Genomic DNA, 24608 nt, shown 5'->3' on the forward strand with positions numbered 1-24608 from the left:
GTTTGAATGTAATTGCCCCCACAGGACCATAGGAAGTGGCACTATTAGGACATGTAGCCTTGTTGGAGCAGGTGTGACTTTTGTTGGAGGAAGTGTGTCACTAGGTGGTGGGCTTTGAGGTCTCAAAGCTCAAGCTAGGTCTAGTGTGATATTCATTTCCAGCTGCCTGCCATTCTTTTCTGAATGTAGAACTCTCAGCTCCTCTCCAACACCACATCTGCCTGCATGCCACCGTGCTTTATGCTATGACCACAAGGGACTAAACCTCTAAAACTGTAAGCCAGCCTCAATTAAATGTTTTCCTTTATAGGAGTTGCTGTAGTCATGATGTCTCTTCACCCAACAGAAACCCTAAGACAGTAGCCCTTGAGTTTCTGGCTCATTCTGCTGTTTCTACTGGCCATCTCATTTTAGAACTGCTAGATTTATACACAAAAATGACACCGAATCCCATATTACATGACAATGAACCCCACTTTTTACAGGTTCTGAGAATTAAACTCAAAGTTATCCAGCTTGTATAGTTTAGTGCTTCTGCCTGCTGAGCCTGAATTCTCTTTTAAAATATAACTACCCAATGGCTATCAATAATAAATGCTTTTATTTATATGAATTAGTCACTAGACTAGGAAAAAGGCACTTAGGAAATGAGAACCTTGGTTACATGAATGACAGTGAACAAGCGAGAAGAGAGACATACAGTCAGGCCAAGAGATAGGTAAGGGAGTATCACAACCACTAGCTTTGTGTGATGAGATGATTGAATCTGTAGTAGCACTGAGTGCAGTACTGCATGTCTTTAATCCCAGCACTCTAGAGCCAAGGGGATATCTGTGAAGTCAGGAATAGCTTGGTCTACATAGTGAATTTCAGGCCAGTAAGACCCAAGAATATATTTGGAAGCCTCTACAGCAGTCCCTAGGTCAATGGGGTAGGGGGAGGGGAGAAAAATAGAGAAGTTATATCATTACCTGGTTGTTAGAGGAAGAGTTTGAGGGTAACAATTCTTTTTCTGGGCTCTTAGATTTTTCTCCTTTTTCAGGCTTCTCTGTAGATTCTTTACTGTCATTTGAGGATTTCAGGGATTTATCAAAGATGTCTATTCCCAAGATCTGTGCCACTTTGTCCAGTTCAGATTGCTTCTTTTCTGCTTCTTCCGTCTCTTTATGTAGCTCTGCAATGTCCTTCATAATGCTATCCTGAAGTCGACTCACCTCCATCAGAAGTGGATCTTTGTGACCATCCTTCTCCCTTCTCTTCTTGCGCAACATCTCTCCTGAATGGCCAATATTTACCAAAAGAAATCCAAGGGAGAGATAAACTAAGAGAATTCGTTTTTTAAATTTGTAAGTAGCAATCTATAGATTACAAATCTGTATCATTACAAAATCATTTTCCACAAAAATATAAAGCAAGTAAGATTCTGTTTCCATTTGGGGATGAAAGGCAAACAATCACATTCTCTCTTCTGTAAGGATAATGAGTTAAGAGTTCTATGGGTAGGGCTTTAAGAGTTCCATACTCTCCAAGTGTATGCAAGTTTATATGTATGTGTCTCCTAAAAAGAGTATGTGGCTTTATCTGACTTAAAAACACTTTCCAATTTCTACACTGGTTTATATCTAATATCATCTCTTGTCCCAAACTTCAGATCTTAATGGGTCAATCCATACAGGACAAAATAACTTAAGTTTTTCATCTTAAACATTACAAATTCAGACACAAGCAATTATTTTTCTGTTCTCTTTCATATATCATCCAGTTGCAGTGTTTAGGTATTGTTATTTTTTCCCCTCTTGCAAATGAATTCTTAAAAGCACAGATGAAGAAATGGAAGGCAGTGCATATCTGGAATCCCACCACTTTGAAGGCAGAGACAGGAGGATAAGGAGTTCAAGATCCTCCTGAGCCACGCATTGAATTCCAAGCTAGTGTGGGCTACAAAAAAAAAAAAAAAAAAAAAAAAAAAAAAAAGAGGAGAGGGAAACAGAACACAGAACAAAAACTGGAATATCATAGAACATTTTGGGCTAAAATGAAAGATCTTAAAGTAGTAAGAAGATATCAAAAGGACACTACAATCAACTCAAAGTAGTTCCCACTATCTAAATTTGGAAAAATGTGAGCATGGAAATAAATGACAACGACAGATGATAACCTACTATCACTGAATGAATATACACTCATACAAAATGACTAAACAAATTGGGGTAGGGGTTAGAAGTTCCTCCTTAAAATAGAAAGCACACTACATAAAATTAGAAAAAAAAAATCACTATTTAGCAACCCTGAGAAAACAAGTTTCTCAGGGTAGAAACATTAAGTAAAACTGGTGGGAAGAAGCTTCAACAATAATTTTTGCTATGGTCTCAAAGCTTTCCCCTGAAAGACACTCCTGATGTAAACTTGACATTGCTTTTGTTATAGTCTTGCCAAAATGTATAATCCCAACTTAATTATAAAAAAACATCAGATAAATTAAGAAATGGTCTGTAAAATACACGACCTTTTCTAAAATATCAAATTATGAATAGAAAGGCGCAGGAACTATTATTAAAAGGTAAAAGACTAAAAGACTGACAACTGAATGTGATAACAGTTGTATGTCTTTTTCTATAAAGGATGATTATAACAGGTAAAATATAAATAAGATTGGTAGACTAGATATTACAATTCCCTAATTCTGAAAATCTTTTTGTGTGCACGAGTGTGTGTGCGCATGTGTGTTTGTCTTTGTGTGCACATGTTCACCTGTATGAGTACAGGTATACACATCCTTCTGGAGGTCAAAGGGCAAGTATCTGTCTTCACCTTCCATCTTGCTTGAGATAGGATTTCATCTGCTGCTGCATACACCAGATCTGGGGATTCTCTTGTTTTGCCATAGAAAAGCTGGGATTGTAGATGCATGCCATTGTATTTAACTTTCTGTGGGTTCTGAGAATCTACATTCAGGTCCTAGTGCTTGTACAAGTCCTTTACCCCTATACTCCTAATTCTCTAATTTTGATTAATGTATTGCATACTTGAATTCTTGTTAGGAAATACATACTTAAGTTTCAAGGTTACCATGTCTACAATTTATTCTAAAAGAGTTAAGAAAAAAATTACATACTCAGTGTCAGGCATGGTGGCCCACATCTTTAACCCCAGCACTCAGGAAGCAGAGGCAGGTGAGTCTCTGAGTTTGCGTCCTGGTCTATAAAGTGATTTCCAGGACAGCCAGAGGTAAGGTACACAGAGAAACCCTGCCTCAAAAACAAAACAAAACAAAACAAAACAAAAAAAACCCCACAACAAATTACACACTCAAATACAAAGAGAGGAGGTAGAAAGACAGAGTAAAGGAGAACAGAAAAGTTAATAATGAGAGATGAAGACTACATGAGGATTCTTTGCAGCAGCTACTACAACTTTTCTCCATGAGCACATTTGAGCACCAGCAACCCTGCACTTGAGTCTCCTATTCAGTTACTATCTGTACAACAAGGAGTTGACTGATACCTTGTTGTTTATGAAGCCGTTCCAGCTCAGTCCTGAGATAAAACATTTTCTTCTGCCGGGCTTCCTGATCAGTCTTCAGTTTTTCCCTCTCTTCAATAACCTACAGAGTACAAAATTGTAACAGAGTATGATGTGAAGTCTCCAGAAAAAAGATCAAGGGGGTGGGGGGTTGAACCTGTGTTAATGATTCTATATAACTGAATTTCAAGATTATGTAAAGTTAAAATTGTTGAAGACCAGAGTCAAGCTAGTTTAAGCTATTTTTACTTCCTTTAAAATCATCCACAGCCCACACCTGTGAGCTGTTTGACCTAACATCTTGTAACTACCAAACCATACAATGTATCTTTCTTCCTTTCTTCCTTCCTTTCTTTCTTCTTCCCTCCCTCCCTCCCTTCCTTCCATTTTTCCAGACAGGGTTTCTCTGTGTAGCTTCAGAGCCTGCCCTGGAACTTGCTCTGTAGACCACGCTGGCCTTGGACCCACAGAGATGCACTTGCCTCTGCCTCTCAAGTGCTGGGATTAAAGGCATGCACCATCACCACTGGGCCATACAATATTCTTAGCAGGCCACAAGTTTATATCAATTTAAAAGCTAGGAACAGCACTTAACACCATCTGAAACCTACAGCAGAGTTTTCCTCCTTTGTTGTAACCTGTCTTACTTATGCCTCCTACCAATGTATTCTGTAAATATTTTTTTATAACTTATTTTGTTCTGTAATAAAAAATCTCACATAAGTTAGCCTGACAGTGATGGCGCATGCCTTTAATCCCAGGACTTGGGAGGCAGAGGAAGGCCCATCTCTGAGAGTTCAAGGCCAGCCTGGTCTCTACAGAGTGAGTTTTAGGACAGCCAGGACTAGAGAGAGAAACACTGTTTCAAAAACAAAACAACAAAAACCTAATAAGAAAAACAAAAAACCCTCACATAACTATATACATAATGAAACACAATATTTGTGTTCCTAGGCCATCCTCACTCACATTTGGCTCCACAATACTTTTTTTTTTTCTTGGTTTTCCAAGGCAGAGTTTCTCTGTATCGCCCTGGCTGTCCTAGAACTCACTGTGTAAGCCAGGTTGTCCTACAACTCAAAGATCTGCCTACCTCTAACTCCTGAGTCCTAGCATTAAAGACATCAAAGCCAACAGTGCCCGGATAGAATGAATTTCCTCCCTTTGGAAACTGTTTTTGTGTTTTCAGGAGTCCCTTGGCTTCCAACAGCCTCTAAATCCTAGCACTTAGAGGCTTTTGCAAAATGACTGCTGTAAATTCAAGGTCAGCCTGGTCTACACAGTAAACTCCAGGAAAAACAAGGCCACAGATTGAGACCAAATCTCAAAACAGTCCTTAACCCAGACTTGAAATGCCTGGATACAGAAGCTCTGGCTTTGTAGTCAAAGCTCAAAACCAGGGTTTCATACTACCTAACTCTACTACCAAGAGAGTTTTCAAAGCCACTGACAACACCACTGGGTAGTGACTCTGAACCCAGGGGTAAACACGAAGGAGTGAGATTAGCTGCATTACATATTTCATGTTATTTAAGTGTCACAACATTTTCTCTATTTTAAATCAGGAAAAGTGAGGACATATAGGATTAAGTATCTCAGCGCTAGACATGCTCAGCAGTTAAGAGCATGTATTGATCTTGTAGAGGACCTGAATTCAGTTCCCAATACCCACATCAGATGGCTCACAACTGCCTGAAACTCTAGTTCCGGAGCATCCTACATACTCTTCCAGCCTTCTTGGACACTGCACTCTCATGTGAACAAGCCCAATACATAAACATACATATAATTAAAAGTAGATCTTGGAGCTGGAGGAAAAGCTCAGTAGTTAGGGACATTGCTCTTCTAGAAAACCTGGGTCCTATACATTCCCTGCACCTCCACAGGAGCTCACAACTGCCTGTAATTCTACAGTCTCAGGAGATCTGAAGCCCTCTTCTGGTCTCTAGAACATCAGACATGTATACAGTACACAAACACACATGCAGACAAAACACAGATAAACTAAATAAAATTTTAAATTAAAAATAAAAAGAATCTTTAAAAAAAAAAAAAAAAAAAAAAAAAACCCAATTCACCACCTTTAATCCCAGCACCTGGGAGGCAGAGGCAGGTGGATCTGTGATTCAAGGCCAGTCTGGTCTACAAAGAGAGTTGCAGGATAGCCAGAGTTACACAGAGAAACTGTCTCAAACAAAAACAAAAACACAGAACAAAACAAAACTCCCCAAGGTCACATAAGTCAAAGTAAATTCAAAATACAGATACAAATTGGACATGGTGGCAGCACTCAGGAGGTAGAGGCAGATGGATCCTTTGAGTTTGAGGCCAGCCTGGTCTACAGAGTGAGCTCTAGGCCAGTCAGGGCTATACAGCAAGACCCTGATCTCAAAACAAACAAACAGATATAGCTGTCCTGAATTTATTATCTCTTAACCAGTTCCTACCAGCTAACAGAAAAAAGCAAATATGACTTGTCTTTAATAGGCAAATGAGAAAAACCATGAATTATCAGCCCTGACTTAATGTAAGAGAAAGTGCTCCATTTCCTATCCCCCCCCTACACACACACACACACACACACACACAGAGGGTTTCTCTCTATAACTCACTCTAAGGCCCGGCTGGCCTCAAACTCACAAATATCTGCCTGCCTCTGTCTCCTGAGTGCTGGGATTACAGGTGTGCACCACCACACCTGAGTTCTTCTCCAAACACTTTCTTGAAGTTTGTTTTTCTTTACTGAAATTTAAGCTGTCAATGAAACCTAAGACTACAGCTCAAAGTATCTGAATATCAAAGAAAATTAAAATAGTTTAAGTACAAAAGACCTCACAAATGTTCACACTCCTCTAAAAAACAAAACCAAATTACCTGTTTTTGTTTTTTTGTTTTTTTTTTTTTTTTTTTTTTTTTTTTTTTTTTTGGTTAAATAAAAAGAGAAAACTCAGGCATGAGATGCCCAAAGCTAATATTCACCTTCTGCTTCTGGGAGGCACGGTTCTTTTCATCAGAGATCTTCTCTGGATTGTATCTGAGTGATGGAGGCGCCTGAATAGGAACTTGCTTAACAGAAATTGAGCCTAGCACTGATACCTCTTGTTTGGACTTTTCAGGAGTCACAGTGGGGATCACACGGAGATTGGGACGACTACTATGAGTAGCTTGTTTGGTTGTTGGTATTAGCCTGTGTGGCTCAGGTAAAGGGTGGCTTGATGGTTGAGAGGCAGGATACATGGGCCACCTTGAGGCTGTGTATGCCATGTAGTGCCTATAGGCATCAAAGGGAGCAGAAGGAATGACAGACCCCTGGTAGTTTGGAGGTATCCGAGGTGCAGGAAACTGAGAGGGCCTTGGTATATAGAACTGGGGTAAAGGAGCAGAGTGTGGAAGTCTAACTGGAGTAGGTGGGGCTGATGGCAACATGCATCTAACAGCAACAGGTGACTGAAACCCACTGCCAACTACTTCTGGTCCTGGAACATGACTCAGTGGATGGTCAGACTTTAGGAATGGAGGGTTACTTTTTGTGAGCAGGTAAGGATCTACTGGTGAGGCTGGGAGTGGATGGGATGCTTCTGGGGACTGAGTATTGCTGTGATGTGCCTCCCTGCTCTCCAGTCTGTGAGGATCTGATGAGCGTCTATCAGTTATGAAACTGTGGTCAACTGAGGAACCTCTGTCAGCTGAGAAGTGTCGGTCAGCAGATGGACGTCGGTCAGCTAGGGATGGTCGTGATGATGGCTTCTTGCCATGAAGTCGCTCCTGGGTGCGTGCAGCCAATTTACTAATTTCTGTTACTCCAATATCCAGCCCTATGGTCTTCAGCAAGTCATGAATCTTGGCATATTCTGGATTGCTCTCTTCTAATGATTCTAGCTTTATGGCTGGAGTTGAGGGCACTGAACTTGCTTTCTGTCTTGAACCTTTACTCTCAGAGTCCCCAAGGGACTTAGGTGGAGATTCTGCTTTTATATCCTCCTCTTCATCCCCATAGAGAAATTTCTCCTCATCCTCAATATCAGGGAAACTACGTCTTCTTTTTTCCTGTGTACTGGGAGGATCAGCCAACATGCTCAGAATTCGGGAAAAGCCACTGCCATCCTGGCTAGCTCTCTCATGGGGCAGTAAGAAGTCTGTATGTCGTTCAAGTCCCTCAGCCTTCAAATTCAATTTTTCCTTATAGCACAGAAAACTGTCAAATTTTTCACCAAGAGGACTGTTGTCTTTAGGTATCTCACGGAGGGGACCCCACTGGTACATGTTACTCTGAGGTTCCTTCAGGTCAGCCTCTACTGTTGCTCCCTTATTTTCAATCTCTGAAGCAAAAGCAGCAATAGCACCACTTAGTGGAAGAGGTGAATGTTCAGAATAGAGAGAATGATCCTGACTGGAGCTGGTACTGCTGGAAAAGCTCTCAAGCTGCAAACACAAGGACACTAATTTAGCATCTATGAGGAATCACAGAACACTAATAACTGAGATGTTTCTTGAATAGGGGAGATGTGAGTATATAAAAAGAAAGTCATCTTAGCTAAGTTCAAGAAACAAATCCCCATCTCTACCACCTATCACCGCCATAGCAAGGAGACTAGTGGCCATGACCAAGTGGTTGTGACCTTTACCCATGTGTTCTATTCTTTATCAAGGAATTTGAATTCAAAAGGATTTTTAGACATTTTCCATACCTTGTTTTTCTTTTTTGTTTTAAGAGCTGTGTTTATTATTGTTATTGTTGGGAGGTATGTAAATATATGGGCACACAAGAGCACAGTGTGTGTGGGAGGGGAAGAGAAGAGAGGTAGGTGTGTCAACATATACATGAGCACAGTGTGTTGTGTGGTGGGGGGAAAGGGGAGGTGTGTTAAGACATGCATACACATGAGCACAGTGTACTGTGTGTGTATGTGGGTGTGGGTGTGAATATATAGGCACACGTGAGTATAGTGTGTTGTGTGTGTGTGGGGTGTGAATATATGAGCACTGTATATATGTGGATTTTCAGGAATTAGGACCTGGGAATGAAATTCAGTCATCAGGCTTGCCCCCAGCCATGTTGCTGGGGGCTCTAACTATGTAGTTCAGGCTGGCCTTAACTATCGATGTTCCCTAACAGACTTAAACTTGGAACCCTCTTGTACTGGCTTCTCAGCTGCTGCGATGGTAGGTGTGAACCATCTCACAACAGAAAAACACTCCTGCTGTGGAGTCAGGAAACTCTGAAACTCTAACTGATCAACCTCCCCATGTTTCTCTAAGAACGTCAGTACTGGCTCAGAAGCCTCTAGGCACACTAGTAGTCTTGCCTGACCATCTTTTTATAGGAAGAAAAACAATGCCAAGGGAAGGAAAAGTTGTGATTCATCTAAAATTTACACAGGAAGCTGATGGTTCCTAAATCAGAACCACTTGACGTCTAGTCTAATGTCCTACAACTCATACACTGTCTTCTAAAAAGATGAAGAAATCAGGATTAGCTTCTTTTGCCGTTAAGCTTCATTTCCAAGAATCTACATTCAAAGATTCTTACAGAGCTATTCAATTTAAGGGGGAAAAATACTCTCCCAAATCTTAAAAAGTAATGTAACAACAGAAGCCCTTGTTGATGCATTAAAAGCCTCCAGTTCTGGAGAATTCTACAAGGGGTCACTCACAGTTAGGCATAGGATGTCAGCACAGCACATGTTACACATTCAGTCCCAGGCAAGTATCAGGATTTAAGATATCAGAGGGACTATCAAGAGAAATACAACACGGACCTGCAAGGAAGGCTTCACGTCCACTTCAGTTCGCTTCTTCAGAATGGACTTCTTGGGCATCATAGGAACTTCCTCAGGCCGATGCAAAGAATATCCTGGCTCTGACGTTGTTAGGACATTTGACAACCCAGGGATGGAACAGCTACTTTGATCATCAACTCCCACAAGCTCCTGACTCAAGCTCCTGTTTTGTTCCTCCTCTTCCTCTCGCTTACGCCTAGCAAGGTCCAGTTCTCGAAACTCGGGATCTAGAAATCTTGGGCTTGGGCTTCTTCTTCGCTGTCTATAGTTGCGAGTCCCAGATGTAAAACTTGAGTGATCCCCTCCTACGCTATGTACCTTTTCTGTGTCATCATAACGGGGTCTTTTGGTCTCCCGGCTTCTTTCCTCAGATCGTATGGAGTAAGAAGAGCTTTTGAGTTTCTCTCTATTCCGTTCTGCTCCCCTCAACAATTCATCATGACAACTGACATGGGAACTATACTCAGTTCTATGCGGAAAAGTTTCTCTTGCTCGGTAGTCCTCATCAAGTTGTCCCAAGAAAGGACTAAGTGGCCCCTCCTCCCGAGAAATGTATCGTTCAAGACCCCGAGAGCACTTGGAGCTTCGAGTGAAGACAGAATCATTAGTCAGATCATCCCTGAGAAAAGACACAAGCATCAATGAATACACTGGACTTAGAGAAAGGCCAGACCATGCTAAGATAATATTATTTAGGAAGGAAACAAAAAGAATTCTTAAAGCAAAAGTAAATAATCATGAAATCTAAAGACAGATTATACATGGAACATTTCCTTTCCCTTTCCCAGGGTTACCAGAAGCTTTAGTTTTCTAATCAAGAGGTGCTGTTACTAATATATCAACAGAACTCTTAAGCTAATTATTTTTTTTTTTAATTAGCCTGAGGATGAGGTGCTCAGGAGATACAAAACATCACAAAGAGGCTAGAGACCTAGAGAAATGATTCAGCAGTTAAGACTGCACACTATTGTAAAGGACCCAAGTTTAGCTCCCAGTACCCATTTTTCAATGACTTACTCCGATTTCAGGGGATTAGACACCCTCTTCTGGATTATAAGGGCACCTGCATTCACATGTACATACACAGAAATGCATATATACACATAATTGAAAAATAAAATAAATCTTAAAAAAATTAGAGTCCTAATTGATACAACTGGACTAGCTAGACCAGATATGGCCTTTAATCCCAGCACCAAGGAGGCAGACAGCTCTGAGTTCCAGGGTTACACACTGAAACACTTTCTTGGAGAAACAAAAAACACAACAGAGACTGGAGAGATGACCCATCATTAAGGGCACTGCATACTCTCTCTTCTAGAGGACCTGGGTTTAATTCCAGCACCATATGATGGTTTCACAACCACCTACCTATTACTCTAATTCCAGGGAATCCAATGCCCTCTTTAGGCCTCTTCATCAGGCACCATGCATGCACAGTGCAGACATATATGCAGGAAAAACACCTAGTCTTATAAAGTAAATAAATCTTAAAAACAATAATAACAACAAAACTTGACTAGCTAAAATTTAAGCTCCTTATCAGGACCAGCATCCCTAGCACTAACTGAGAATTCATTAAAAAATAATGATTCTAAGCAGACATGACTGTACATATCTGTAATTTCAGGAAGGATACTGAGTTCAAAAGAGTCAACCTGGGCTACAGCAACTTTAAGGACAGACTAGCTTTATAAAACCTTATCTCAAAAACAAAATAGAAAAACAAACAAAAAGGAAATACAGATTCTTAGGCTCTATCCCAGGCCCATTGGACTAGAGTTTGAATTTTAATGAGATTTCCAGGTGCTTTAAAGTTTGAAAAACAACATTCAAGAACAATGGCTCCCAAGCTTTGTCCTATGGTTTGGGGTTGTTTCTTAATCTGTGCAAGGAATAGATCCTGGGCCTCAACATCTAACAGATGCATCTCGAGTCCACAGAGACTTCACAAAGCAAAGCACTTAGGAGTTGCCTAAGAAAGATGCTGGCAGAACAATTAGGGAAGTTCTAGACCTCCCACCTCATGCAAGTTGTACCTACCAGTCCAACTCCACATCTATATACTCAAGTCTGACATATTTCTTTTGGGGCAAAAGTTGATTACAAAGATAACTAAGTACCCTAAAATTGTTTAGTCACGCTCTTTCCTGCCTTGTCTGGATAGCCACAAGTAGTCTCCTACCATAGGACCTATAAATAAATGTTTTGGCTCACTATGTATTTTTATTTTTCAGAAATACAAAAGTCTCAGATCTTTGTGGCATAAAGGTAAAAATTCAGTATGAGATGGTTTTCCTTCTAACTCAGAGGCAGATAATAAATCTAGCTTTTTTGGGGCACTATGGCTACAGAGCTTCTATGACCCAAAGGACAAGGGTTTTGATTTAAATCACAGGTAGAAATAAAGAGCTTACAGGATTTTTCAAAACTGCATTTAAAAAACGTTTTATGTGTACATATCCATATGTATGTGGGCACATGTGTTCTGTAGCACATTTATAGAGCTCACAGGAGAACTTGTGGGACTTGGTTTTCTCCTTCTGCTGTATGTGTCCTAGATATCAATTCAGGTCTTCAGACTTAGTGGCAAGTGCTTTTACATGCTGAGCCATCTCGCTGGCTGGGACATCCTCTATGCCAGTAGATCCTCTAGAATTTTAGAAATCTAATTTCATCTAAATAAATAATAATAATAAATGAAAATAATAATAACATAAACAACAATAACAATGAATAAAAATAATAATAATAATGAAACCAGTAATCTTAGGACTAAGGAGTTTTGAGACCAGACTGGGCTAGAAAGAGTTCCAGGGAGCCTGAGCTTTAAAATGGAACTGCTCCCTTCCCCCCCCCACCCCCCCCACCCCCCGCCAAAAAAAAAAAAGAAAAAGAAAAAAGAAAAAACACAGAATGAATTATCACCAGAGGAAAGTAATTATTAGTATCTGTATTTTTTTAATTTAAAAGATATTTAATTTCTTTATTGTTGTGAGCTTGTGTGTTCAATTACTCCAGGAGGCCAGAAGAGGGTGTTGGATCCTCTGGAGCTTATAGGCAGTTGGGAGCTGGAAACCAAACTTAGGTCCTCTAAAAGATCAATCTATGTTCTTAACCACCATGCCATCTCTCCAGTTAGCCCTATGTTACTGTTTTTAATAACTTTCATAGTTCTAAAAATGACCTTTTAAAATATTTAAAATTTTTATGTGTACATTGTTTTGTCTTCACATATGTCTGTGTACCAAACGCATGGATGGTTACCACTGGAGGCCAGGAAAGGGAATCAGATCCCTCGGAACTGAATTTACAGATGTTTATGAGGGTTCGTGTGAGTGCTGGAAATCAAATCAGGGTTCTCTAGAAGAGCAGCCAGTGCTCTTAACAAATGAATCATCTCTACAGGCCTAAAGAAATGACCTTAAAAAAAAAAAATCTGGATAATTTTGAGGTCTTACTGTATTATGAAATAGGCTGTAATAAACTAAGAATGACCTCTGAAATCGAACACCACTGAAATAAAAATTTTGCTCTGTCCATCAACTACAACACCTATTTTCAAGGAGGAATGAATGTTCATGAGTTGACTCACTATCATCAAACCCCTCACTGTGTACCAACAAGTCTCGTATTAGTGTAGGAGGAAGCCTCCTACACTGTATGTATGGTAGAAAGGCCACCTATCTCCCTTCCCTCACTACAACTAGGACAAGTCATCACCAAATGAAACACCAACACAAGAGCTAATATGACAGTAAGTATCAAGAAGCTAAAATAAGGTGGCTCTCAGAAAACCTCAGGGTAGACTTGAAATTGCCAGCAAAAGGGGGGGGGGGCACAAGGAGGCACAAGAACAGTTAGAAGAAGAAAACAAAACCAGAGGCGATTGTGTAAACATAGTCCAGAGTCAGGCTGCTTATTAGAAATTCAATCCTCTTTCTTCAGGACTCCCAGAGGTTAAAAGAAAACTGGCTGTCATAAGAGACAGCCCTGAAGCTAACAAGATAGCTCAGTGGTTAAGAGTACTTGATATTTTTCCAGAGGACCTGGATTTAGTCCCAACACCTAAATAGCAGCTCACAACAAGTTCTAGGACATCCAAACTGGGCACTAGTCATGCAACTGATTATGTATGTATGTATGTATGCATGTGTTTTAAAATGTCCATTAAACAAATTAAATATAAATTAAAAATATAAGGCTAGAGGATGGCTCAATGACAGGATATTTGCCTAGCATACACAGGACTTGAGGTTAGTCCCTGATACCACAAAAGTAAATGAACAATAAAATATCTGTCTATAGCAGTGGTTTAACCCAACTGGGGTTAAACAACCCTTACACAGGGGTCCAATATCAGATATCCTGCATATCAGATATTTACATTATAATTCATAACAGCAAAATCACAGTTATGAAATAGAACAAAAATAATTTTATGGCCGGGCGTTGGTGACGTATGCCTTTAATCCCAGTACTCGGAAGGCAGAGGCAGGCATCTCTGTGAGTTTGAGGCCAGCCTGGTCTCCAGAGCTAGTTCCAGGACAGGCTCCAAAGCAACACAGAGAAACCCTAGCTCAAAAAACAAAACAAACAAACAAACAAATAAATAATTTTATGTATAGGCATCACATAAAGGGTCACTGCATTAGGAAGGCTGAGAAACATTGGTCTATAGATATATAAATACCTAAAGAAGCTTGCATAACAACAGTCATTGTACAATTATTTATAAAGCTAAAAAAAGGTAACCCAATGGTATTCATTCATTTACTAATAATGAAAAAAAAAGTATTTGATATTCCCATGATGAAATATTATAGGTGATAAAAAGACACTATAAATACAGATGACCCTTAAAATATGTGAAAGCTAGTTGCAAAGAATCATACAGTGTATGAATAGGCAAGTTCATAAAAGTAGGAAGTACAGCTGGGCAGTGGGGGTGGGGGGGGGGGCACACACCTTTAATCCCAGCACTTGGAAGGCAGATGCAAATGGATCTCTGTGAGTTCAAGGCCAGCTCAGTCTGTAGAGAGTTCCAGTATAGCTAGGGCTATATATAAAGAAAGTCTGTCTCAAAAAATTTTTTTAAAAAAGAAAGAAATCAAAGATTGCCTGGAACTAAGGTAAGGGTAAGGGGAGTAAAGGATATCAAGATTTCTCCAGACATAATAAAAATGTTATAAAATTTATTGTACTGGTGGATATACAACTCTGTGAATATGTATCTTATTGTTCAAGTGTCTTAGAATTTTTCACTCAACTTGCTCATTGTTCATACTCCCTTTTTAGAATTAAGTTATAGTATAGGACTGCTAAGATAAGACTATAATCTTGATAACTTGGTATCCTGGTTAGTTTTCTGTCAACTTGACACAAGCTATAATCATCTGAGAGGAAGGAATCTCAATTAAGTAAATGCCTCCATAAGACTTGGCTGTAGGGAAGCCTGTAGAGCATTTTCTTAATTAGTGATTAATGACTGACCACCACCTTAGGCTGAGCAAGCTGAGCAAGCCATAAGCAGCACCCCTCCATGGCCTCCTGTCTTCATGTTCCTGCCTTGCTTGAGTTCCTACCCTGATGTCCTTCAGTGATGAACTATGATGTGGAAGTGTAAGCCAAAGAAACCCTCTCCTCCCCAACTTGCTTTTGACCATGGTGTTTCACCAAAGCAAAGACACTTAGCTGTTACCCAAAATTCTAATAACAAGATTTGACAGATTCAATAAAAGGGAAAAATATTGGGGGCAGTATTCTCAAGGAAAAAGAAATTAACATGGAAATGGCCTAAAGATTTTATTTTAAAAAGTAAGTGTGTAAATCCCAGAACAATTCTTCACAAACCTTGAAAGAACAATACTTAGCTTCATATGGAAAAACAAAAAAAACCCAGGATACCAAAACAATCCTGTACAATGAAGGATCATCTGAGGGCATCACCATCCCTGAATTCAAGCTCTACTATAGAGCTATAGTAATGATAACGGCCTGGTAGTGGCATAAAAACAGACATGAGGACCAATTGAATCAAATCAAAGACCCCAATATTAATCCACACACCTATGAACATTTTTTACAAAGAAGTTAAAATATGTAAAATGGAAAAAAGGAAACATAATCAAAAATGGTGCTGATATAACTGGCTGTCAACATGTAGAAGAATGCAAATAGATCCATATCTATCACCATGCACAAAACTCAAATCCAAAAGATCAAAGAGCTTAATATAAATCCATCCACACTGAACCTCACCGAAGAGAAAGTGGGAAATACATTTGAACACATAGGCACAGGAGACCACTTCCTAAATAGAATACCAGTAGCACAGACTCTGATAGCAACAATTAATAAATGGGACCCCCTGAAACTGAGAAGCTTCTGTAAAGCAAAGAACATGGTCAACAAGACAAAATGGCTCCCTACAGAATGGGAAAGATCTTCACCAACCCTACATCTGACAATATCCAAAATACACAAAGAACTCAAGAAACTACACATCAAACTACCAAATTATCCAATTAAAAAATGGGGTACAGATCTAAACAGAATTCTCAACAGAACAATCTCAAATGGCAGAAAGACACTTAAGGAAATGCAAATCAAAACCATTCTGAGATACCATCTTATACCACCAGAATCAAAAACACTGATGACAGTTTTATGCTGGAGAGGCTGTGGACAAAGAAGAACACTCCTCCATTGCTGGTGGGAGTGCAAACTTGTATAGTTGCTGTGAAAATCAATGTGGCGATTTCTCAAAAAATTAAGGATCAACCTACCTCAAGACCCTGCAATACCACTGTTGGGCATATACCTGAAGGAGGCAGACTCACATCACAAGGACATTTGCTTAACTATGTTCATAACAACATTATTTGTAATAGTCAGATCTTGGAAACAACCTAGATGACCCTCAACTGAAGAATGAATAAAGAAAATGTGGTATATTTACACAATGGAGTATTACTCAGTGGTAATAATGATATCCTAAAATTCTCAGGCAAATGGGCAGAACTAGCAAAAATAACATCCTGACAGAGGTAACCCAAAACCAGAAAGACAAATATAGTATGTACTCACTCATAAGTGGATACCAGATATAAAGCAAAAGCTACCCAGCCTACAATTCACAACCCCAAAAAAGCTTGAACCCTCTTCCACAAACAAATGGAAGCAAATGCAGAAATCCACAACTAACCAATGGACCAAGCTCCTGGAGTACAACTGAAGTGAGGGAGGAGCGATAATATGAACAAAGGAGTCAAGACCATGATGGGGAATCAGCTGACCCCAGCTAGTGAGAGATCACTGACTCAGGTCTGACAACTGGGGAACCTGTGTAAGACCAAACTAGACTCCCTTAATATAGGTGACAGTGGTGTGATTGACACACTAGATGAGCCACTGGCAGTGGGTCCAAGAGCTAACACTAATGCACAAGCTGACTTAGTGGAGCCCATTCTATATGGAGAGATGCCTTGCTAGCCTAGACACAGGGGTGTGGGGGTGGAGAGGGGCCTTGGTGCTGCCTCAACAAGATGATGGGACAGACCTAGTAGACTTCCTAGGAGAGGACTTATCCTCTCCGAGGAACAAACTGGGGGGTGAGGGGAGGGAGTAATAGAAGAGGAGGGAGGAGGATCTGGAGTTAGAATGTAAAAAAAATAAATTAATGAAAAATTACAAAAAAATAATTGTCTAGCCAAAAAAAAAAAAAAAGGGGGGGGGGGATGCAGATAGTGATGCACACCTTTAATCCCAGCACTCGGGAGGCAGAGGCAGGTGGGTCTCTGTGAGTTCAAGAAGCCCTGTCTTAAAGACCAAAAAAAGTATCATGGAAAAAAAAGTGTGTGTGTGTGTGTGTGTGTGTGTGTGTGTGTGTGTGTGTGTGTGTGTGTTTCTGTGTCTGTGTTTGGCTATGTCTACCTGAGTACAGGTGCCCATGGAAGCCGGAAGTAGGCACTGGATCCCTGGAACTGGAGTTACAGGTTTGCAGTTAGTTGTGTGTTGCTGGACATAGGTTTTAGAAACTGAACTCAGGTCCTCTACAAGAACAGCAAGTGTTCTTAATCACTGAGCTATCTCTCAGCCCTGGAAATGGTCTATTTAATTAGCTGAAGATCAGGCCCACCATCAGGAAACACACTGAATATGCTAACGACTCTACAACCTTATTTTACTGGATGGCAATTATCCATATAAAAGTAATCACAGGCTGGAGAGATGACTCTGTGGTTAAGAGCACTGATTGCTCTTCCAGAGGACCCAGGTTCCATTCCAGCACCCATATGGCAGCTCACAACTGTCTGCAACTCCAGTTCTAGGGAACCCAACACCCACAGCAAAATACCAATGCACATAAAATAAAAATAACTTTAAAAAGTAATCACAAATGTACGGGTAGTAAAATATAAAAAACACAAAGCTGAGTGCTGGCAGTACACACCTTAATCCTAGTACTAGGGAGGCAGAGGCAGTCAGATCTGAGTTCGAGGCCAGCCTGGTCTACATAGTGAATTCAAGGACAGCCAGGGCTACACTGAGAGCTCCTGTCCCAAAAAAGGAAAAGAAAAACAGAAAGAAAGAAATTACACCCCCACACACACACACACAGAGCTCCCATTTAGACCCTTATTCTCATCTTCTGTAAAGCAGATTTTTTTTAAAACACATGATTCTGGAAATATTGCAGTTTATGAACAAAATTAAAATTTTTTAACATAAAAAGGTAGTTGGTTATCGGGAGCATAAGTGCATAACAAAGAGGAAATATCAGTTTAAGTCCACAAAAGGAAATGTTGAAGTTTACTTAAAACCCAACAAGGAAGGAAGAGAAGTCACACCCTGTACCACCACCACTCTAGTCCACCTACTCAATCACCTCCCACAATAGAAGCAGACTGAAGGGCAAGAAGTGTTGACTCAATTAGCGATCTAGTCACATACCTATCTTCAGAAGTCTCAATGTTACATAAGACTGCCTTGCCTTGCCTCATTGCATCCATAGCCTTTGGAACCTTGAAGTAACTAGCACCAGTAGTAACACTGTCCAGTAGTAACACTGTCCAGTAGTAACACTGTCCTCAGACTTCCCGACCAGCTGTCTTCATCTGCCTGCCTATACTCTATACAATACTCAACATTACCTGTAACAAACAATATTTCCTTGATTAATCACTAATAAATCATTTATGAAAACCCCAATGTGCTAGAGACTATAACAGAGATGCCCTAAGATGGAGAAAATGCTGTCCTATACTCCTTTTTACTTTTGTGAGGTAATAAAATTATTTAATTCCCATACATAGCTTTTAGTAATTAAGGTCTATATTCAACACTGGGTAGTTCATTTGTTCTTCCTTAGCACTCAACAATTTATTTGTTTTAGAGACAGGGTTTCTCTGTGTAGCCCTGCCTGTCCTGCAACTCTCCTTGTAGATCAGGCTGGTCTCGAGCTCACGGAGATCCTCCTGCCTTTACCTCCCAAGTGCTGGGATTAAAAGTGTGCACCAACACTGCCTGGCAGTACTCAACAATTTTAAGCAATAACCACACTTACAACATTTTTAAAGATCTCTAACTTTCTATTACTGCTTCATATACTTAATATACATACATACATTATCTACTAGTTTATTAAATGCTTCCAGAATGTATATTCTAGCCTGGACAAGCTAAAAAAAAGAATCATTAAAAAAATAATTTTCAAGCAGGATGTTGGCCTTATGCTTGTAATCTCAGCACTCAAGAAGCAGAGAGAAGATTTCTATGACTTCCAGACCAGCCAGGAGTACATAGACTGCTCCATGCCCCCGAAAAAGCCAAGCATAGTACCACAAGCCTTTAAGTCTAGCACTAGGAGGCAGAGGCAGGCCAATTTCTATGAGTTCAAAGCCATCCAGGGCTACATAGTGAAACTCTATCTCAAATAAATAAATTTTCCATCAATAAGAAAATAAATGCTAGGCATGGTTGTGCATGTCTTTAATTCTAGCACTAAAGAGGCAGAGGCAGGCAGAGGCCAGCCTCCTCTACAAAGTGAGTTTCAAGACAGAGAAACCCTGTATTGAAAAAAAAAAAGGAAAGGAAGCAAACAAACAAAAAAAAAAAAAAAAAAAAAAAAAAAGACTTCCCATTTTGTTTAAAACCTTCATTGTATAAAGGACTCTTCTTAGATTTTATTTTAATCCAGTATTTGATTATGCCCCTCAACATTCTCTTTCTAGTCATACCACCATGCTCTTTTCCTGGCACACATTTCATTCAGAATCAGAGTCTCTGTTAACACACTCTTCCTACTCAGCCTTTTTCAGTGTTCTATCTTCTACTGGACACAGACAAAGAAGATAACCTTGTGCTGGCACCATACTTTAAACACATTCCTGCATCCCAGAGCTACTATGGTGCACCCTGCCATACTTGAAGCCTACCTGCCCATATCCTCCAGATTATCAACTGGTGATCCCAATCGGTCACTAAGTCGACGCCGTTCTGGTGTGTTAACACAGAAGTGGTCATTGCCAACAGTGATTCTTAAACTCTGCTCCAAAGAAGAATCAGAACATAGACCAGGAGAATGTCTCTACAAAAGTCAAGGGAAAAAAAAAAAAGAATAACCATATGGTAGTCAACATGAAGACACCTCTACACCCCTACTTATTAACTGTTGTCTCTCAAGGTAAGGAACCATTCCACAATAAGAAAGGATTTTAGAACTATACTTAGAGATAAAAGCTTATATTCTCCACTGCTCCTAAAATATGACCTCTTATTCTTGCAGAAGATGGGAGTAGCCAAGTCAACCAAATGCCTGCCCTCAAGCCCTACACATATCTAGCTAAAGGAGGAAAGCCAAAACCAATTTTAAGTACTTCCCCAGGTAGCGACAATAAGTGACACAATCACTGAAAGATGAATTGCAAAAGGCTAAGGGAAAAGAGGGATCACCCCAGATAGGATGGCTAAAGGCAGCATTCTGAGATGTTGTCATTTAACTTCACTAAACGGGAAGCTTACAGGTCTTTCAAAGAAAACAGATGTTTCAGGTCAAGTGAAATAACTTCTCAGGAGTAAATTGGCATGCTCTGGGTAACAGTACAGCTGCACCAATGTGACAGACAGAAGAAAAACAAAACTAATTAGGAAATGTGGATTTGACTCTTCATGTGCTAAGAGCCATAGGAAGGTTTTAAGTATTAAAAGTCCCGTGACCCAACTATAGTCTTCCTCCAGGTGCTTGGACTACTCTAAGGTCTTAACTCAAAGCTTACTTCTCAGGATTCCTTCCCCTTGAATCCCATCAAAAGTTGTAACTCACTGGTTAATTTCACATTTAACATACCTCAGACCACCACCAAGACCACGATGCTCAATATACACTTACAAAATGTATAAAGAGAAGGCTTGGAATCAGTTTGGGGTCTCCAGTTCAGAGTGCACATTGTTCTTGCAAAGAACCATTGTTTGGTTCACCAACACCCACATCAGGCAGCTAACTACTAACTCCAAGGGATCCAAAGTTCCATCAGCATCTGCACTCCTATGTACATACCCATACACAGGTACACGTGAATACAATTAAAAAATATTTTTAAAAATCAGTTTTGACTATTGAACTTTACAGAAAAAAAATCGGAGTAGTAAAGCTAAATTATAAATAAGGCAAATGTAGCAATCCAAGGGAAGAAGTAACAGGGTCATCGGAGTGCTGGAAGGTGATAGGCTACCCTGAAGGTACACCTAACAGGTTATATGAGGTAAATGTTCACGTGAGATAGGAAGAAAAAAGAGATATCCACTTCCTACAGGACAGAGAACTGGAGCAAATACAACATCCAGAAGAGGAGGGAGGCGGTAATACAGTATTCTATTTTGATTCCTCTGTAGTGACAAATCAGTTTATCTATGACCAGAGTCCTAGGATACATGTTACATATAGTGCTATTCAAGAGAAACTAAAAACAAAACCAAAAAACTCCAAAACACCAGGCCATGTGCAGACTCTGCTAGAATTGTAGTGCTACCTGACAAGTCAACATATCACATCCACGCTGTCTTTTTTTAACCGGGATGCTGAGGATCCAAGTCAGTTTCATACTTTTGCAAGCCCTCCATTTCTGACCTCCACCATGAATTAATCTCCCGCTGTTCTTCTAGCTGCGTGTTTTAACACTTCAGTTCGCGGGCTATGAGAACCAAACCTGTGAACTGAACCACAGCCTCGTCACTTGTAGCTGTGTCGCCCTGGTCTGGGTACTGAAACCTTTCTGAGCTGATTCCTCAGCTGTGCAAGGGGCTGTGAGCTTTACCTCAAAGGGCTTTGAGCGCTGAAAGAATGCTTGTAGCTACTGTCAACATCGCTGGCTGGTGGGCAGCAATCACAATAACTGATTTTGCAAACCTTGCTTCGGAGCGACAGCTCCAACTGAGAACCCATGACAGCTAAAGCATCCAGCCTGCTTTGGTTCAAGCATTCCTAACTTGCCACCAGGCATTCTAAACTCGGGCCTTAAGGGGAATGGATCTCACTAAAACCCAGGGAAACCTCAAGGCGCCAATAAGTATGGATGAAATTCCCCTCGCTTCGATTAACTTCCCCACCTAGAGAGAGCGAAAGCCTCATCCCAAGAGAGCGAGGGTTCAGTTCCGACCCTGTGACCGAGAGGGTCCCGAGTCCGTATCGTGTAAGCGAGGCGCCCGGGGCTGTCAGGGCGCGGGGTGGACTTGGACATTCGGATCGGACAGGGACGAGGAGGCCCCAGGGCTTGGGATCGAGGGGCGACCCAGGCGAAGGGTGGGATTACCCGACTGCCGCCGTCGCCTGGATGGTCTCCGCGGCCGTCCCGAGCGAAGTCGGCGCGGGACTCGCCTCGAATGCTGCCTCGGAAGCCAGCCAGGCCCGGCGGGTAGAGTCGCCGGCTCCGCGGTGGCGACGGGGAGCCGCGACGGGCGCGCGGCGGGGACGGGGAGCCGCGACGACCCCGAGGCGGGGACGGCGAGGCCCGGCGGCCGCGGGGCGGAGACGGCGAGGCCCGGCGGCCGCGGGGCGGGGACGGGGAGCCGCGACGACCCCGAGGCGGGGACGGCGAGGCCCGGCGGCCGCGGTGGCCCGAGGGCGAGCGGTGCCGGCGAGCGGGGAGCCGCAGCGACGACGAGCCCGAGGGCGGCGGCGAGGACGGGCGGCGCGCCGGGCCTGAGGAGGCGGCCCCTGGGCGGCCGGGCCGCGAGCCGCTCACGCCGCCGTCTTTCGGCCGGTGCGAAGACACAGAGGAGCGGGAGCCGCTGCGGTACATGGCTGCCGGGAGCGCCGCGGGCACGGGCCCCTAGCGCGCCGCCGCCGCCGCCGCCGCCGCCGCCGAGACCGCAGCGCGCCGCCCTCGCGGAGGAAGCAGCCCCGCGCCCGCCGCCCCGCCCCGCCCGCCCCCGAGGCCCCCAGAGCGCGCCCCGCAGGCCAGCGGTTGGAGGGCACGGGCACGCGCCGACACACCCCCCGCCTCCCAGGCTGCCCGGCCGGACGCGGAGAGCGGCCGCGCCAGCCCGGGAAAGCGGGGAGGAGCGCGGAAGCCGCACGAGCGCCGCGGACGCGCGCCCTCGGCGCCCTCGGCCCCGCCTCCCGGCTCGCAAGATGGCGGCCGGCGGGCCGCCCACTTCCCCTCCCCCGGCGGCCACGTGACGCCGAGAGGCCTGGCGGGTGGGCGGGGCACGCGGGTGGGCGGGGCACGCGGGTGGGCGGGGCACGCGGGCGGCCCCGGGCCGGGCCCCAGGCCTCAGAGCGTGGTCGGGCTGCTGCGGCCCGTCGGTGCCTCTCCTGCCCGCGGCCGCCCGTCTAGGTTACAGGAAATAACGGCAGTGAGGACCGAAGTGGCCGTGCCGCCTGAGCCTCAAGCAGAGCGCCCACTGAGGTCGTCCCCGCTTCAGTGTCAGATGACTTGCCAGGCCACGATTCAGAGGGTGGCACTGAGGATGACAAAGTGCAGGGACCCCAAAGTCAAGGAGGAACCGGTATCGGGAAGAGTGCTGCAAGTTTTGACCAAGCACTACGGGAAAATGGCGGTGATGCGCACTGCTGTAATTTTTAAAGGGCCGCCTGACAGAGAAAGACGCCAGGCATCAGAGTTCACGCGAGGAGCTTCTTGTTAGAAAAGGATCGTGAAACGGGGCAAGGGGAGTGGGCACAGAGGCTGGGGGAGAGAGGAAAGAGGCAGACAGGGAAAGAGACAGGAACAGGCGGGGGGGGGGGGACGGGAGGTGGGCAGGGCCCTTTCAGAAGGGAGCACAGTGCGCAGGGGGTGTTCCCGGGGGGCAGCAGCTGAGGGCCCGTCCTGTCAGAGCTCCAAAGGCAGGCCAGGCCAGATACCAGAATATTGACACCATCAGAGCAAACCATGCCTTGGCGGTAGGAAAGAAACCCGGCAAATTTTTTGAGACATTCAGAATTTTCTCCCCAGACTAGAAGTATACTTTCCCCACCTGTCAGCGGGATTTGCATCCTACATACAAAAGTCGGGGGTGGAGGGGGGGGAGAGAGCAAAAGGCGGGTGGCAGCCATTCATAGATCCAGTTCCAGAGGATTCAACACCCTCTTCTGGCTTCTGCAGCCACCTGTCATGGAGTGGTGCGCGGACATAATGGAGGCAAACACTCATACACAAAAAAATTACAAACAAATCTTCAGAATAGGCTGACAACCATCTGGGACTCCAGCTCAGGGTCCCACACCCTTCTCTGGTGCACAGGCATTCATGCAGGCAAAACATTCATATACATAAAAAAGAAAGACAAGAAAATAAGTTGACTCTAAACAACAGCGTCATAGTTTTCGTCAGCAAAACATGAAATCTGAAATTTGTATAAAAATCAGATTTCTGATTTTAAAGCAAAGGCAAATCCAAGAAAATGTAAATTATAAAGTATTTCTCTTGCTAATTTATGTTTTATATTATGGGTAAATTATAACATATATGTATAAAGACATGCTTCATATTTCAGTATAAGATTTGGCTTGTTTATTTTTTGGCTTTTTTTTTTTTTGGATAGGGTCTCACTATACAGTCTTAGCTGGTCTGTTATTTGTTATGTAGACCAGGCTGGCCTTGAAGTCATAGAGATCTGCCTACCTCTGCCTCCCACCTGGCCCGAGTATAAAAATTTTATCAACTGAATTTCCTTATACTCGGTTTATTTTACCCTTGTATAGTTGATGTAATTTCTAAATATAAAATTACTGTAATGAAGAAGTTAATCTGAGAGGGGTATATGCCCCATCTTCATCATACTATCTTTGCATTTAGTTGTTTA

At 42.5% G+C, this 24608-nt stretch overlaps 1 protein-coding gene across 2 annotated transcripts in view; it reads right to left on the reverse strand.

Annotated features, from left to right (window-relative positions):
* Znf318 (zinc finger protein 318) overlaps positions 1-22657 on the reverse strand; it is a 35361-nt gene extending 12704 nt beyond the window's left edge. For both annotated transcript variants that reach the window (XM_051204536.1, XM_051204535.1), the window contains exons 1-6: positions 22115-22657; positions 19742-19893; positions 9282-9921; positions 6502-7944; positions 3505-3604; positions 972-1276 (exon numbers count right to left, since the gene is read on the reverse strand). In XM_051204536.1, coding sequence (XP_051060493.1) covers positions 972-1276; positions 3505-3604; positions 6502-7944; positions 9282-9921; positions 19742-19893; positions 22115-22603 — 3129 coding nt within the window. In that variant the 5' untranslated portion in view covers positions 22604-22657. The remainder of the gene's footprint in view (positions 1-971; positions 1277-3504; positions 3605-6501; positions 7945-9281; positions 9922-19741; positions 19894-22114) is intronic.
* Positions 22658-24608: the final 1951 nt, after the last annotated feature.

The sequence above is a fragment of the Phodopus roborovskii genome, unplaced genomic scaffold (genome assembly GCF_943737965.1).
Source record: "Phodopus roborovskii unplaced genomic scaffold, PHOROB, whole genome shotgun sequence".
NCBI lineage: Eukaryota > Metazoa > Chordata > Mammalia > Rodentia > Cricetidae > Phodopus > Phodopus roborovskii.